The sequence below is a fragment of the Sarcophilus harrisii genome, chromosome 3 (genome assembly GCF_902635505.1).
Source record: "Sarcophilus harrisii chromosome 3, mSarHar1.11, whole genome shotgun sequence".
Lineage (NCBI taxonomy): Eukaryota > Metazoa > Chordata > Mammalia > Dasyuromorphia > Dasyuridae > Sarcophilus > Sarcophilus harrisii.
This window is the reverse complement of record NC_045428.1, coordinates 169,974,545-169,992,757: the sequence shown is the minus strand read 5'-3', so window position 1 is coordinate 169,992,757 and position 18,213 is coordinate 169,974,545. Positions and strand designations below refer to the sequence as shown.

The following is an 18,213-nucleotide window of genomic DNA, read 5'->3' as shown; positions in this document are numbered from 1 at the left end:
GAAGAAAAAATGGAACACAAGGTTTTGCAAGGGTGAATGTTGAAAATTATCTATGCATATGTTTTAAAATTTTTTTAAAGCTTTAATAAAAAAAGAAAAAATATATGGCTTTTCAGGCCTTTTAATTTTTTTATTGTAGAAGCTGCCAGATCCTGGATAATCCTGACTCGTGCTCCTCAATAATTGAATTGTTTTTGTCTGGCAGCTTGCAGTATATTTTTTTACCTTAAAATTCTGCAGCTTTGCAACAATGTTCCTTGAGGTTTTCCTTGTGGGATCTCTTTCCAGAGGTGCTTGATGAATTCTTTCAATGACTATTTTGCAATATATCAGGACTTTTTCCAATATATCAGGACAGTTTTCCGACACAATCTTTTGAAGAATGTTATCCAAGCTCTTTTTTTTTTTGTCATGGCCTTCAGGTAGACCAATAATTTTTAAATTGTCTCTCCTGAATCTACTTTCTAGTTTGGCTGTTTTTCCAATGAGGTACTTTACATTTCCTTCCATTTTTTTCATTCTTTTTAGTTTATTTGACTAATTCTTGATGTCTCATAGAGTCATTAGTTTTTATTTGCCAGATCTAGTTTTTAATATGTGATTTTCTTTAATTAGCTTTTGTATCTCTTTTTTTCATTTCCATTTATTCTCATCTAAGTTGATATTTTGATCTTCCTTGTCACCACAGTAACTTTCTATGACTAAGGTTCTTTTGTGTTTTTTATTCACTTTCTTATTTCCTTTCTTTTATTTTTTTCCTATTATGTGACTTTCATGGCTGAGCTCGTTCCCAGGGTAAAGAGGGTGCTGTTCCAAGCTTCTTGTACAGTTTTGAGCCTTGACTTTGAGCACAGAGACCCCTTGTGTTTGACATCTTGCTCATAGCAGGGTATAATCTTATCTGTTCTCTCTAGGGAACTCCCTGATTTCCAAGGCTGGTGATTTGTTTTTTGTGCTGAGAATGGAGGCAGTCACTCTGGTCTGCTCTGCTACTTTGCCAAGACCAAGGATCTTACTTGCTGCTCTGCTGTGATTAAGATCCTTTCACTGGCTTTCCCAGATACCATCTGATCTGGGCTGAGCTCCCCTTTCATCCAGGTGATTGTGACCTTTCTTGAAATCTTTTCAATCACTATGCTCAAAAAGTTATCAAACTGTGCATACCCTTTGATCCAGCAGTGTTACTACTGGGATTATATCCCAAAGAGATTATAAAGAAGGGAAAGGGACCTGTATGTGCACGAATGTTTGTGGCAGCCCTTTTTGTAGCGGCTAAAAACTGGAAACTGAATGGATGTCTATCAGTTGGAGAATGGTTGAATAAATTGTGGTATATGAAAATTATGGAATATTACTGTTCTGTAAGAAATGACCAACAGGATAATTTCAGAAAGGCCTGGAGAGACTTACACGAACTGATGCTGAGTGAAATGAGCAGGACCAGGAGATCATTATATACTTCAACAACAATACTAGATGATGACCAGTTCTGATGGATCAGGCCATCCTCAGCAACGAGATCAACCAAATCATTTCTAATGGAGCAGTAATGAACTGAACTAGCTATGCCCAGAAAAAGAACTCTGGGAGATGACTAAAAACCATTACATTGAATTCCCAATCCCTATATTTATGCACACCTGCATTTTTGATTTCCTTCACAAGCTAATTGTACAATATTTCAGAGTCTGATTCTTTTTGTACAGCAAAATAACGTTTTGGTCATGTATACTTATTGTGTATCTAATTTATATTTTAATATATTTAACATCTACTGGTCATCCTGCCATCTGGGGAGGGGATGGGGGGGGGGGGGTTAGAGGTAAAAAATTGGAACAAGAGGTTTGGCAATGCTGTAAAGTTACCCATGTATATATCCTGTAAATAAAAGGCTATTAAATTTAAAAAAAAAAAAATAGTAAAAAAAAAAGTTAAAAAAAAAAAAGAAATCTTTTCAATCTATCTTGAGCTAGAGAGTAGTTTCATTGTATTACACACTGTTCAGAGTATTGGTTTTATGTGGTTTTCAAGGGAAACTGGGAGAGCTCAAATAGTTTACTGGCTTCACTCCAACATCTTGACTCCATCCCCAGAACTTGTTTTCCAAGCAAGTCATTTTTAAAAGAAGCATCAAGTGGATATACATGATAGGCAGCTGTACTTTTAAAGTGCCAAGAACTCATTACTCTGCATATCAAGAATGGAGTTTTCTGATCAAAAGTTTTCTTATTACCTGTGTTTGGGTCAGTTTCCCACTTTGCTTTATTCTTAACATTCTCTCTAACTTTACATGTAGAAAATAATTTAAAAGATGATTGTCATTTACTCACATATGGAGAGGTATTATGGTGTAATCATTAGGGAGTCAGCCTTATAGTCAGAAAAAAACAGATTTCAAGTCCTACCTCTGTCATATAATAGCTTTAAGAGTCTGGACAAGTTGAATAGCTAGGTCGTGGAGTTCAGAGCAGGGCTGGTGCCCAGAAGTTCCAAGGACCTGAGTTTAAATATGGCCTCAGACACTTAACATTTTCTAGCTGTGTGACCTTGGGCAAGTCACTTACCCCCAATAGCCTCAGCAAAAAAGAAAAAAAAAAGAGCTTGGACAAGTGACTTAACTTCTCAGTATATCAGGCAAATCTCTAAGATTCTAAGTTGAAGAGAATGTGGCAACCTGCAGAAGAAGAGAGAATCCCTTCACCTGAGAATTCTTGTGATAAGGCCTTGATGAACAAATATAATACTTGCTTCAAAATTAAGATATGAAGAGATTTTTATGTTTTATTTAATTTATTTTTTTCAAATTCAGATTCACATGTGTATTTTCTTTCTCTCCTATTTTCACCCCTTAGTAAGAAAATGAAAAAAAAAAAATTTAAACCAAATAACAAATATATGAGTTTCACATATAGGCATTTGGCCATTGCTCTTCTCTTCTGAATTTGCATTCTAATCTTCCCTGTCACCATAGAATCTTCCTATGGTCAAGGCTCTTTTTACTATTATGCTCATTTTAATTTTTTAATTTTAATGTATTTTCTTTTTCCAAATACATGCAAAGATAGTTTTCAACAGTCATCTTTATGAAACCTTGTATTGCAAAGTTTTCTCTCTCTACTCCCCTTCTAAGCTATCCACAACAACAAGCAATCCAATATATGTTAAACATGTGCAATTCTTCTAAACATATTTCTGTATTCTTCATGCTGTGTAAAAAAAAATTCAGATTAAAAGGGGAAAAAACAATAGAAAGGAAAAAAACAATCAAACAACAACAATAAAAGATGAAAATACTATGCTTTGATCCACATTCGATCTCCATTGTTCTCTTTCTGCATGTGGATATTACTTTCCATCACAAGTTTATTGGAATTGCCTTGCATCACATCATTGTTGAAAAGAGCTGAGTCCATCATTGTTGATCATCATATAATCTTGTTATTATTGTATAAACTGTTCTCTTCATTCTGCTCACTTCTCTTAGCATCCATTCACTTAAGTCTTTCCAGGCTTTTTTGAAATCAGTCTGCTTATCCTTTCTTATAGAACAATAATTATATTCTATTACATTCATATACCATAATTTATTTAATCATTCCCCAAATGATGGTTTGTCCATTTCTTTAAAATTGAGCTCTGTTTCTAGGACACAGGGGAGACTGTCCCAGGCTTCTTTTACAAGGGGACAGAAGTCTCTCGTTCGATTTCTACAGTAGGAAGAGAGGTGCTGCTGGCTTTCTCATTGTGCTGGGTTGGCCTAGCATAGTTCTGCCTGTTTTTACAGGATTTGAGGGCTTACAATTTTCTTTCTGTTATTGTATTGAAGTCTTACAGCTGGTTTGCTGAGCCACTGGCCCACTGAGTGAGGACCAAAGGGCTTCCACTGGTCCATTCTATGGCTAGGAGCTTCCCACTAGATTCCACACAGCCTGCCTGTGCTGGGCCTTGCTTTCCTTTTACCTGAGTGAAGTTCTAAGTTATCTTAAGTTGGAAAATTGTTTCACTCCAAATTTTGGTTGATTCTGTCACTCCAGTATCCTGAGAAAATGAAAAAAAGAAGTTAAAATTAGCAAGAAATATATGGAAAGAAAATTGACAGTTTGGAACAAGAGTTAGCAAACTTTACTAAAGAAAATAAATTTCTGAACACTAGAACGAGCTCAAAAGAAACTAATGAATCCATGAGACTTCAAGAAGTATTAAAGCAAAGTCAAAAGGCAGAAAGAATAGAAGAGAATGTCAGAACCAGGAAGAGTTGAAAGCAAATTCTATACAATATTTAAAGAACAACTAATTCTAATACCATATAAATTATTTGAAAAAATATGAAAAAAATCCAGATTTCTCCTATGACAAAATTGTAGTCTTGATAGCTAAACAAAGGAGAGTCAAAACAGAGAAAAATAGCATAGACCAATTTCTCTAATGAATATAGTTGTACAAGAAGTTTAAACATGATATTAACTAGGAGATTCTAGCAGCATGTCAGCAACATATGCACATATCATTAATAGGTTTCTAACAAATAACATGTTCAGCAAAAATTACACACTACAGTCAGGTGACATACCAGGGATGTAGAGCTAGTTCAAATACCAGGAAAGCTATTAACTCAATTGATCATATTGATAACAAAAACAACAAAATTATATGATCATATCAATATATACAGAAAAAGGTTTGACAAGATAGAATAGTCATTCCCTAGAAAACATGAAAATATCTTAATTTGACAAGTAATATCTATCTAAAACCAAGAGCCAGAATTATCTGTAATGGGGATAACCTAGAAGCCTTTCCAGTAAGATTAATGGTAAGGCAGGGATACCCATTAGCACCATTACTATTCAACATAGAGCTACAAATGCTAACTATAATATTTAAGACTGGAAGAGAGAGAGAGACAGAAAAAAAAAAAGATAGAGACAGAGGCATATAGAAATGGGGGGGGAGAGAGAAAGAGAGAGAGAGAGAGAGAGAGAGAGAGAGAGAGAGAGAGAGAGAGAGAGAGAGAAGCTGAAATAATAAGCATAACCTAGGAGAAAATAAAGTTATTACATTTGCAAATAATATGAAAGTTTAGTCAGTGAATCTTAGAAACTTAGTGAAAAAAACTAAATGAAATAACATCTTAGTCAAAATTGATGACTATAAAATAAACCCATACATTAGCATTTCTGTATATCACCAACAAAATTCAATAGGAAAAAATAATAAGAGAAATTCCATTTGAAATAAAGATAGTCTAAAATACTTGGGAGTTTACCTATCAAGACATGCAAAAAGTATACAAATACAAAACATTTGTCATACAAATAAAGGGAGAAGAGGAATTGTTCAGGGTAAGTAAATATAACAAAATAACAATAGTAATTAAACTAATTTTCTCATTTTGTACCAATAAAAATATTAAATTAGGAAAATAATGAAAAAAAAATTCCTCTGGAAGGAGAACAAAATTTCAAGAATATCAAAAAAGTTAATGAAAAAGTACGAAAGAAAAAGACTTGGCAGAACCAGGACACAAACTTAAACTAAATAACAAACCTGTAATCTTTAAAATAATTTGGCACTGTATAAAAAATAGTAAGACTAAGCAGTGGAACAGATTATACATTCACACACAGTGATACATGCTACATGCCTCCAGAGAGAGAGGTAATAGATGCAGAGAGAATACTGAGGCATATTTTGGAACTTGGCTAATGCAGCAATTTATTTTGCTGCATGTAAATTTAAACTTGTAAAGTTAAATGTTTATAATGAATTTTATTTTTCTTGCATTCTCAATGAGGAGAACAGAGATTCAGAGTAAAATAAAAAAATTTTTTAAATAATTCCTAATAACAAGAATTAACATTTCCTTCCTATTTTCTTTTTCACTGCCTTTCATTGGATTTTACTACATCTGCAGATAATCTATGTGGCAAGAAATGCAAAAGATTGCCTGATATCTTATTATCATTTCTCAAGAATGAATAAAATGGTGCCTGACCCAGGTACCTTGGAAGAATTCATTGAGGAATTCATGAATGGAAGAGGTGAGTGGAATTAGATCTGTGATCACCTGATTCATCAATTACCTTATATTAGTACTAACCAAGGGAAGAAATTTTCTAATTGTACTTGTATGTAGTTTTCAGTGATATAATCAGGCACCCTTAAAAATCAGATATTACAAATTACTCAAAGTAAAATAAAAAATACTTATAATTTCTTTTCTAAAACAGTTTCTTAATAAAGAACAATTGCTGAGAACTTACTATATGTAGAGCATTGTCTCGAATATAATGTAGGCAGCATTTTCATAGTTTTAATAATCTTAATACTACTAAAAGTAGTAACAATCATATGGTCTTGGCAAATCATTTAATCTCTCTGAACCTCAGTTTCTTCATCTATAAAACTAGTATCATACATCTTATACCTATCTTACAGTTGGTGGAAGGATCAAATGAGCAGGAAGATATTAACTTGGTAATGCATAAAGATCTTATGCTCAACCTCTATGAGTATATGCTTCAGTGATTTCACTGATTTAAAAGGTTCTTCCTATAGTACAGATTGCAACTCATCCATCTTTCCAACATATCAGACTGTCCCTATGTTATGTTAAGCATAAATAATTTGGTCAAGGGCACCAAGGTAAGAATGAGAATGAAGGATTGTCAAGACTGTGCTCTGATAAGAAAAGAGTTTCCTATATAGGCAATTACTGATGAATTAACATTGTTTTCTTCACTCCCACTATGATGCAGAGGATGGAATATTTTTTAACAGGGAAATTTTCACTGGTTCTATCTAACCTTCATTTCTGCCTTCTATAGGTATGTACACACAAGTTCTCAACCAACTGTTGATCAAAAAAGATCAAAAATAAAATGCTGAAGATGTTAGAGATCAAGTGAAGTGCTTTTTAAATAATTGTATACTGCTTGTGGGCAGCTATGGCAAAGTAGTTAGAGTGTTAAGTCTAGAGTAAGGAAGATAAGTCTTCCTGACCTCAAATCTGGCCTCAGATACTTACTGATAGTAAATAAATTATCATGTCTAACCCTGGACAAGCTACTTGTTATTATTTGCTTCAGTTTCCTCTTCATTTAACATGACTGGAAACAAAAAAAAAAAGGGAAACAAATGAAACAACTGAACAATTAACAACATAGATATAGTAGCAATTGTACTTTGAATTGTAATGAAGCAATTGCTTCAGTTTTCTCATCTTTTAAAATGAGCTAGAGAAGGAAATGGTCAATCCTTTCAATATCTTTGCCAAGAAACCCCCAAATACTGTCACTGTTTGTGATAACAACTCCTTTAAATATACATATACCTTCATTTACACATGTACTGTTATTTCTGCTGCAAAGAATAATCTGTGATTCTTATGATGCTGTTTCCTAATTGAATTTACTAAAAATCTCATCTAACTTTCCTGATGTTCTTTTTTTTATGAGCAGTCAATAAGGTCAATAATAGTAATTGAGTATGTATTTTGTCAGGCAGTGAAATATGAATCGTCATTCCACAGTTAATATGACTGATGCTAACTGTTCTGTTTCTTTCCATTCACTTCCAGTGCTCTGGGGTTCCTGGTATGATCATGTGAAAGGATGGTGGGATGCAAAAGAAAAACACCCCATTCTTTATCTGTTTTATGAAGACATGAAAGAGGTGAGTAACTGATTTAATGTTCTTGGGCCCAACAAGGTTTTTTTTTGAAGAATTACAGAATCATAGTCAAAAGGGTCCTCAGAGTCAGAGTCCAAGAATGCCATTACAATGTCTCCCATAGATGTTCATCCAACCTTTTCTTAAAAAGCTCTAATGAAGGAGAACTCACAACTTTCTAAGGCAGTCCATTTTACATTTCAATAGCTCCAGTTGCTAGGAAGACTTTGATTATTTCGAAGCTAAATCTATCTCTTTTCAATTCCTACCTCAGTTCTACCCTCTAATGCCAAGAAAAATCTATGTAATCCTTCTTTTAGTGATAGCCCTTCCAACATTTAAATACCGATAATGTTTTCCTTCCTAAAGGAAATTTCTTTTCAAGTTTCCACAATTTTTATGACATTTTTCTGGAAATGGAAGCTTCCAAAAATAATTCCCTGTTAGGATTCTGAATGGCATTACTGATTTCTCACCAAATATATATGGGTTGACTTTTTTTCTTTCCATACTTTTTGCTTCATTTTCTTCTCAATTACTTTTCCTCCTTAATTGTGAGTTAAACAAATACTTTCCATTGTTAAATTTTTCTCGATCAAATACTAAATTACCAGCTCATCCTGAATTTCTTTTAGTCATCTTGTTCTACATTCTATGTCATCCACCTCTTTCCAGATTATGAATGAAAAATAATTAAGCACTTTGCATGTACTAGGCATTGTATTAAGCACTGTAAAAAGCCAAACCAAAAAAAAAAAAATCAAGATTGTCTTGTTTTCAAATAACTCCTTTATAATTGAGATGGAAAAGTGGGGAAGATAATATTAAGAGACAGTTCACCTGCAGAGCCATTGGAAAGAGCCAGAAACCCTCATGATGCAATGGTGAGGAAGTAATTGAGTAGGTAGAGTTTATGCCCATGAAGCTCTTTGAAGTCAGGAACTGGTTTTGTTTTTGTTTGTGTTTAATTTTTACTTTGTTTCCTCAGAACCTAGCATGATAAATGCTATGGGCTTAATATAATGAATTTGTTGAATTGAATCACATGATATTTTTGTCTATACATACTTGAATAAGTTTGAACCTACTCATAAGTCCTGTGGATTTCTTTATTTATGCTAATGGTACCAAGTTGTATTGCTAAACAGAGTTGTGGAAGTCTGCCAATGTCACAGTGACACTATAGTGTTATGAGCCAGAACTTGAAACAAGGTGATAACTCAATGGAATTGATGGAAGCAATGCTTGTGTGCTTGGGTTTGCACCTTTAAGAGTTCACACATTAGAGCTCACACCTTTGAGAGTTCACACATTAGCTCACATATTAGTTCACATGTTTGGGAGATTTCAGGGTTCAGTATGAGATATCCAAATCCACACCTCCTATAATCTCACTCTCAGAGGAGGAGTCAACCTTTAAGAGAGCATAAAAACAGCTGAGCTCAGTCAGGAGGATTCAGTTGAAAAGATTGAGAGGGGAGCCTCAGTTGGAGATTGAGAAGCCACAAGTCGGAGTTGAGCTAGAGGCAGAAGCTGGAAGAGCTAAAAACAAGCTGCAAGAGCTCTTGGAACCAAGGAGGGAGAGAGGCCTCTAAGAAAGCTAACCAGGCTATTTTTGAAGAGACAATAAAAGATTTGAACTTTTAACACCTGGCTGCATTTGGAGTGATTATTACTCTGAACCGAAACTAAGACTGCCTCCAGAAACCTCCCCAAGAAACCTGCTCACATAGAACCATCATATATTATAGAAAAAAAGAGAATACCACACTATAGCATTCACTCATAAACATGTATTTTTGAAGAGCTTATTATATGTCTGGAATTAGGTGGTATTCCACTGAAGCCAGAAGTCAGAACAAAAAAAACCAATCATTTCTCTAAAGAAGCTTATGGTTTACTGAGGTTAAATAATAAAAATGAAACAAATACAGATAATTAAGTGCAATATATATATATATGTATGTATATATTATGCAGAAATTACATAGGGTGTAAGAAAGGGAAATCATATGGGCAGGTTTCCCTAAAAGAATCCAAATATTTTGTTGTTGTTCAGTCATTTTCAATCATGTCCAATTCTTTGCCATCCCATTTGGGATTTTCTTGCCAAAGATACTGGAAGCCAGTTCCCTCTCCATTGGCAAACAGAGGTTGTATCTTGTCCAAGTTCACATAGCTAGAAAGTTTCTAAAACTGGTTTTAAATTTGTCTTCCTGCCTCCAAATTTAGCGCTCTATCCACTAAGCCATTTAGCTATCTTTAAATGGCTAAAGCTAAAATTAAGGCTAAGACTAAAAGACCATTTTATGTGACCTATAACAGCTATTAGATTTACAAGGATATTTCATAGGCTAATCCTTTACCTTGGCATCCAAGAACCCCCACAAGCTGACCCCCAATCTACATTTTCTATATTATTTCTCATTTTTCCCCTATACCAACCCATTCCTCTAGTTAAATTTGTCAGAATTAACAGCCCTGAAAAACCCATACATATATTCCTGCTTCCATGGTTGATTTACTGCCTTTACCTTGTTACTCGTAACAGTTTCCTCAGCCTTCAGTCCCAAATTCAAGTCTCACATTTTATATTGTCTTTGAAAATCATCCTGGCTTCTGTTTAGTTTCCTCTGAACCCAAAAGTTGTTTTATGTAGTCTTGTGTTGTTGTTTTATTTTTTTATATAAATAATCTATTTCCCCATTTGATTTCAAGTTCTTTGAGGCTAACCTAGTATCTTATACATCTTGTGCATCTTATGCACATCTACCATGGCATCCAGACAGAGGTTCAATAAATGTTTATTCATCAATTCAGTTTGCTGATGTTAAGTTTCCTAAAGAGAGATTATACATACACATATATATTCATGTACACATACTTCAACACAAACACTGCATAATTGTTTCTTTCTAAATTAACTTTTATTTAGTGGACATGGGGATCATATAACACATCATTTTGTGGACTTACAAGCATTTATCATCTAAGTGAGATGAAGCTGAGCTCATCTTAGAGAGAAAGGAAAAACTATCAAGGGATTAAATCTCATAAGACCTCTTTCTTACTTTTAGATCCTATTACTCTCTTATAATAAATGACCAGTCTGATCAAGTCCTAAGTTAAAATTCACTACTTATAATTTAATCAGAGTGACTTCAGGAGAATGAGACAAATTTTTTTAAACATGGCTAATGTGGATATTTGTTTTGACTGATTGTACATGTTTGTTTCTTCTCATTTAGTGGAAGAGTAGAGTGGGAATTTTGACTGATAAAATCAAAAACATTTTTAATATTGGATTAGATGACCTCTGAGTTCTCTTCTGACTTCAAATCCATCTATATTTACAGAAATGGAAAGGCCCTTTGTCTGTTATAAGGACTTTTTATATTTTTTTTATTGGCTCCTCCTCATCTAGAACCCAAAGCGGGAAATCCAGAAGATGATGAAGTTCATGGAGAAGGATTTATCAGAGGAAATCCTCAATAGGATCATTTATCACACTTCTTTTGATATCATGAAGCAAAATCCCATGGCAAATTACACTGCCTTGCCTACAAGCATAATGGACCATTCCATTTCCCCATTCATGAGAAAAGGTATGTGAAGTTCATGGTTTGTGAGAAGTCAAACTCCAGTGCTTGCTAATTGTAACTTGTCTAAGAATTCCTTTAACACTCTATATTATGGAGAGAATGCATAACACTGCAGAAAGAGCAGCAGAATTTGATCAGAAGACCAACTCCTCCTCTAATCAATAAGTCTTTGAGTCTCAGCTTACTCGACTATTAAGAGCAGGTGATTTTTCCTAACTTGCCTAAATGACAAAATCATTGTAAAGATGAAATAAGAGAAGATAGAAGAAAAGCATTTTGTAAACTGTAAAATTTAAACTATTACTGTAACATATATACCAGTCAATGACATCCCTATGTGTTCCTTGAAAAGCCAAATTTCTATCTCCCATTCACTTAATGATTCTATGAATATATACCCATTTTTAAAACTTCTACCTTGATATTTTAACAGTGTGGTTTTGTTCTGTTTCAGGAATGCCAGGAGATTGGAAGAACCATTTTACTGTTGCCCAGAATGAGAAATTTGATGAAGATTATAAGAAGAAGATGACGGGAACCACTTTGACTTTTCGCACAGAGATCTAAGAGGGAAAATAATGGAAATTCACTAAAATTTTCCTCTGTATTTTCTCCAGTAATCTCATGACCACATGTATACTAAGCCTTTTCCTTTCTAGCTTTTTTTTACCAGCCCTCTAATCTCTCATCAATTAATCAACCAACAATTTTTATCAAGCATTTATTGCATACTAAACACTAAGCTATGCACTGGTGACACAAAGACAAAAATGAAACAATTCTTGCTTCATTGAGTTTCTGTACTCCAACAATAAAAGTTAATTATGTCTAGGTATGTAGATATAAATATGCATATAGATGTTTATATCTATATATGTATTATATGTGTGTATATATGTGTTTTACTATCTATATATCATAGATATGTATATATACAGGAATTTATATACATACATACATATATATATATATACACACACACATGTGCATATATACACAGAAAGATTCTCAATGCAATTTTAAACCTTAATAATTTAAAACTGCATCAAGATTTTTATTAATTTTTGTTTTTGCTGAAGTGATTGGGGTTGAGTGACTTGCCCAGGAAGTGTTATGCACCAAGATTTTTAGAGCATAATGCATATATACAAATAGACATGCATATCTATCTATCTATATATAGCGATATGTCTATACATATAGATATGTATATCTATTTCATAAATATACTATAGAAAATCCCAAATAAAGTCACAAAAAATCAAATACAACTGAAAACAACTAAATAAGAACAAAAGTGTGTATGTGTGTATGTGTATTCATAGTCAACTAGCTTTTGTTAAACTATGTTTAATAAAGATACTATGCTTTGTGCTAATGATATAAAAATGTTTTTAAAATTTAAACCAGTCCCTGGTCTCAAGGTCAAATGGGATAAGAAAACATGTAAGTAATTATGTACAAACAAGATATATATAGAATAAATTGGAGGTAATCTCAGAGAAAAGGCATTAAAATTAAGAACAACTAGCAAACTAACAGAAGATGGAATTTTAACTGAGACCTAGAGGAAGTTAGAAGGTGAAGATGAGGAATAAAGGTATTCCAGGCATAGTCTACAATCAATGAAAATACATGAACTCTAGGGTGTTGTATCTGATGAACAAGGTGAGCCATTTAGTGTATAAAATCCACATTGCTTTTTTCCTTCATTTTTTAAAAGAACCAAAAATATCACAGGATGAAATCTTGACTTACACGTGAATTAGAGTAAACCAGAGTTGAACAAAATCATCAGCTTCACTATCTCTTCCAGAATCATCAAATATCAGTGGCAGAACAAAAATCAAGATGACTAGCAATGGCTCAGGATGTAGTAGATGATCCTGGCATCTTCAGTGTCTGACTATGCTCAAAGTGCTCCATAGCACCTTCATAGCCATTGGAACAATTACTCTCACCTGTCCATTCCACCAGAGAAAGTCTTCACATGTTTGGAATAGGCATCCTCCTCCCTCACCTGTAGGTTTGAGGCATGACAGCTATACCCCTAACCCAAAGAAGCTGCAGCTTGTGCAGCGATCATGCCCCAGTTAAACCATCTCAGCAGAAAGGCTAAATTAGGTCGAGGGATAATAAGACAAACACAAGAACATTTATTGGGAAAAGGCAGCTAATTGAATTAGGCAAGACTTTGTGTGTGAAATAACATGAACTGAAGCTTGAAGTAAACTAAGGATTCTAAGGAAGACAGAGATGAGAAAAGAGAATACTCCAGCCATGGGGGATAGCCAGTACAAAGGTGTAGAAAACGACTATGTAGTCCGGTTTATGAGAAACAGCAAAAAGACCAATATGACTAAACCAGTGCTCATGAAGGAGGGAAACATACAATTAGGCTGGGAAGATAAATTAGGTCAGATGTATGACATAAATCTATGTTATAAATAGCAAACAAATTTATATTTGATCCAAAATGCCATAGAGAAATACTAATGTTTATTAAGTAGGGTATTCATTAAATCAGGTCTGTAACCTAAGAAAAATGTGAACCTGGGAAAAGGAATCCCTTTTACAGATCCTGGAACTCTCAGTCAAAAGAAGCAGATATAGCTCCTTCCCTGGATCATCCCCTGTCTTTCTCTCCCTCTCTCTCTCTTTTCTCTCATCCTCAACTTCACAGCTGGGTCCTCTGAAAGAGCTCTTCCAGAGCTTCCAGAAGACCCTAACTCTTCAACAGCAACTAGTGGTTTTCACTTTATCAACATCTATTTTGCTTTTTCTCCTTCCACTCTTTGGGATGCTGAAGTTTGAAAGGAAGCTTGAGGTATGGAACAAGGACTGTCAGTACCCAGAGATTCACCTCTGGGTTGCTTGATGATGAATTGTGAGAAATTTGAGGCACATGATCTTAATTGAAAACACCTATCTTTCTCTGCAATATATGGCATTGTCACAATACACACGAGTCCATTTGAGGTTTTAAAATTTACTGTAACTTGACTCACCAATTTCCCTTCCAATTTACTATGCGGAGATAGACCTACTTAAAACATTGATAAAGTTCCTCAAAACCGAAGCAAAATGCAAACTGAGCTATATAATGGATCAGACATACCTTTGAACTTAGGACAGGAAAAGCAGCCCACAATGGAGACTAAAGACATTTGGGAGGAATGTATTTGAGGACATTGGTGTGATAATTATGCTCTGATGAGTATCACAGCTATTTACAATTCTGTTAGCCAAAATCCAGGCCTACCCATTTGCATCTCAGTGGATTGGGTGGATACAGGAATATCAAAGAGTGTATTATGTAAACTTGAAATCATATATATGTTTGTCTGTTGGATCAATAAATTTGAAGATTTCATAAGGAATTCTTTTGCCTGGCCCCTGATTCTCACACTCTTATCACTACTGGAGCAGGACTTCAGCAAGAAATGGTCAGTGAATGGGTCATTAAATTATGATACTGTTTTACAATTGGACTTGTTCTGTAAATGGAAAAGGAAATGGTCTGAGATCCCTATATATATACAAGCCTTCATGGCTCTATCCCCAAATCCAAACATTGGAGATTCTTGCAAAATGCTTTTGGTCAATCAGAGATTGATGTCTTGGATGGTCCCCTTTTCATGGGTGGTCTGGTTGCTAATCGGGCTCTATGTAGCATTGCCTGACCTCAGTACACCTTGGAGGATCAGGATGGGTCTCTCAATTAAGTATTTTAATTGCATGTATGCATTGCTATTTTATTTGTCTTGTCATTTTCCTTAGATGAAAAATTGAGTAAGATCCTTCAAAATATCAATGAAACATACCTCTGCAGCCTCATTGTCCAATATCAACCTGCTGCTCCACCCAACAGGGACTTATGGGTACAAATGATCAAATTGTTCATTATGCCTCCAACAAGTTTCACATTATCCCTACTTCATATATTAGTTCACTCTATTCTCCTCAAGAGAAATGACATTTTCCCTTTGACCCACTCCAATCACATTCAACTTTGTGCTTTGTCACAAAAGCTTTTCTGGTTATATTAATCCTCCATAATCTCTTTCTACTCTTAATTTCCCCTGGTCCTTACTGTAAGTCACTACCAAAAGATTATAAATTTAGAAAGAACTGCTTGGGTCATCTGGTCCAAATCTTTCATTTTAGGCATCAGAGGTGCTGTTTGAATTGCTCAAGGTCAGAGAGCACAAGTGCTTTCCCTGCTCTCTGCCCCTTTTGATGTTCAGATTCACATTATTATTCTTGGAGGGGAGAGGGAATATTTTTCTTATGACTGACTACTAACCAATACATTTAAATGAAATAATTCAACCAAATGAAAACTCTGCTTGCTCCTATAGTTGGCTCAGGGACAAAGTTAAAAGTATGCTGGAGGAAAGAGTGGTTCAGACTTGCTCTTCTAGTAGAAACATCTGAGGTGATCTCCTGGATCTTTACTTAACTGCTTAGGGAAGAATCTAATTATTTAATGACCTGGAGATATTTTGAGAAATCTATAAACTGGCTAATCTCTGTTGATTGAGAAAGCCTGAAGTAAACGGATTCTTTTTGGTTATTCTAGCTTAATGGATTACTTACCTCTGAACAAATCTCCTTATCCACCACAGTGGGGGATTATATGGTTTCTGATAAAATTATTAACTAAGGTAGATTGAACCTATAATTTGGATTCAGTTTATCTGAGGGGTTTGGGAAAATGAAATAGGATTTTCATACTGACTCAAGTAAACAGTTGTAAACCTTGTGAAAATGACAAACCATAAATTCATAAGCTTAGGAAAACACACCTGCCAACAGTAAAATTGACCATATGGGCCTGGACTGGATATTTGGTGAATTTGTGCCACTAAGCAGGGAAGTGAGAATTGATCGATGAGGGAAAGGGGAGATGTCATGGATTTTTGTATTTGTGACTATATAAGCCCCCTCAGCCTCTGTGGAAACTGACCTCCATTTTCTGTGATTACAGTTAGTAGACCATCCGCTTCTCATGAGATTCTAATAAACACTTCTATTCTTCACTTGAGATATCTCTTCAGTATTTTTGAATTGGATTTGCTATACCACACAATTGTGTCAAAGTTCTTTTGCAACATGGTATAATTGCATTCGCTATTGCCAGTCTCTCCTGCTTCCCAGGGCGTCAGAGAAATCTCTGGTAAATATTAAAATCAATCTTACCTCTTCCTGAGGTCTTCAGAAATCCTCTGGCTGCTATCTCATATGGACGCAGTTAAAGCACAACAGAGCAGCCGGGAGTTTTAGCAGGCAAGCTTAAAGACTTTATTTATGTGGTTTACATCTCACTCTATGACTTCCTGCACTCTCTTGGTCTCTCCCCCACCTAGCCACACTCCAGGTGAAAAAGGGTTGGGCTTCTCCTCCACTGAGCTTATATGGGATCCAGGAGGTCACAGGCACAGGCAGTCAGAGACAAAGACACTTCCAGTTCCTGACTCGATTTCAGAGTGTTAAGGATTCCCACTGTGGCTGGAGATCCCACCCACGAAGGAAGTCCCTATGCACTCATGGTCAATCATGTCTGGGGATCTCCAGGCCATAGACCTGTGTTACATCCTAACTATGCTTGCCTGGCCTCTCTAATGGACCCTTACATTCTTTTTTTTTGGTCAAAGCTTTCAGGTAGTCCAATTATTCTTATATCTTCTCTTCTTGATTTCCAGATCTGTTGTTTTTCTTATATTATTTTCCACCTTCTGTTCTATCTTTTCATTATATTTTGTTTTGTTATAACTCTCTTCCTCTTGCCAATTCTAATTTTCAAAGAATTATTTTCTTTTTCAAGACTGTTCTTTTCTAATTAGTTAACTTTTTTCATAATCTTGTTTTTTTAATATGGTCTTTATTTATTTTTAGTTTTCCTCAATTGTTATCACTTGATTTTTAAAATATTTGCTGAATTCTATAAATTCTTTTTAGGCAGGTAACCATTTAATGTTACTCTTTGTGGTAAAATAGGCTCTTTTTTTTTTTTTTACTTCACTGTCCTCCTCTGAAGATGAACTTGAGTCTTCTCTATTTCCAAGTAAGTTTGTATAGTTGGATTTTTTCTTCTTTCTCTATTCATTTTTTAATGAAAAATATTCATTAATTAAGCACCTCTTATACTGGGGTGGGAAAGATGGTGCCTCTAACTTCATTTGAGTTCTTCCTCTGACCTAGAAACCCAAACCAAAAGCTCCATCCTTTTGCAAGTGCTCACAGCTAAAAAGTGTCCCTGCCCTATTGCTTTTGCACTCACTGGGAGTGTTGGTTCCTTCTTGCCCAGGCCTATTTCTCAATAGCACAGCCAGGCCTGGTGTTCTTAATCAGCAGAGGTTCCCCCCGGCCTTCTCAGACCCAGTCCCAGTCTCAAATCCTCTATTCTCCACACAGTCCAGAAGGTGAAAGCTCTTGTGGTTCCAGCTAAGGCTCCAGCCAAATCCACATAGTCTCAAAGCTCCTGCTGTCTGTTTTTATGGAGTTAGCCTAGAGGTGTTTGCATTTCACCCTGTTCCAGGGTCTACTTGGTTTGTCTCAGGAGGACCTTGTTCTATAGAGCCCAAGTCTTTTTTTGTTTTTCCACCAATCTGTTTGCTTGCAAGCACAAATTTATTCTGTTTATGGAGGACACCTGGAGAGCTAGAAATTTTCTGAACTACTCTGCCATCTATCCAGAATTCTCTCCCTCTAATTTGCTCTTTAAAATCCTTTATAAGCCCTTCTAGGAATTCTTTTTGTTCCTGAAATTAAATTACATTTTCAATGAGGTCTCAAATGTAGCCATTTTGACAATGTTGTCATCTTCAAAGTTTGTATGTTGATTCTCTTTGTTCCCATAAAAATTTTCTATGTCAAGTTCTTTTCTTATTTTTTGCTCACTTTTTACTCATTAGACTCTCTTCTTCAATAATCCCTC

The 18,213-nt window shown here is 35.0% G+C and overlaps 1 protein-coding gene across 1 annotated transcript in view; it reads left to right on the top strand.

Moving 5' to 3' along the window:
* Positions 1–12,171, top strand: part of LOC100920038 (sulfotransferase 1C1) — a 28,553-nt gene extending 16,382 nt beyond the window's left edge. The window contains exons 5-8 of the mRNA XM_003766934.4: positions 5,915–6,041; positions 7,580–7,674; positions 11,096–11,276; positions 11,728–12,171. Of these exons, the coding sequence (XP_003766982.1) occupies positions 5,915–6,041; positions 7,580–7,674; positions 11,096–11,276; positions 11,728–11,840 (516 nt within the window). The 3' untranslated portion in view covers positions 11,841–12,171. The remainder of the gene's footprint in view (positions 1–5,914; positions 6,042–7,579; positions 7,675–11,095; positions 11,277–11,727) is intronic.
* Positions 12,172–18,213: the final 6,042 nt, after the last annotated feature.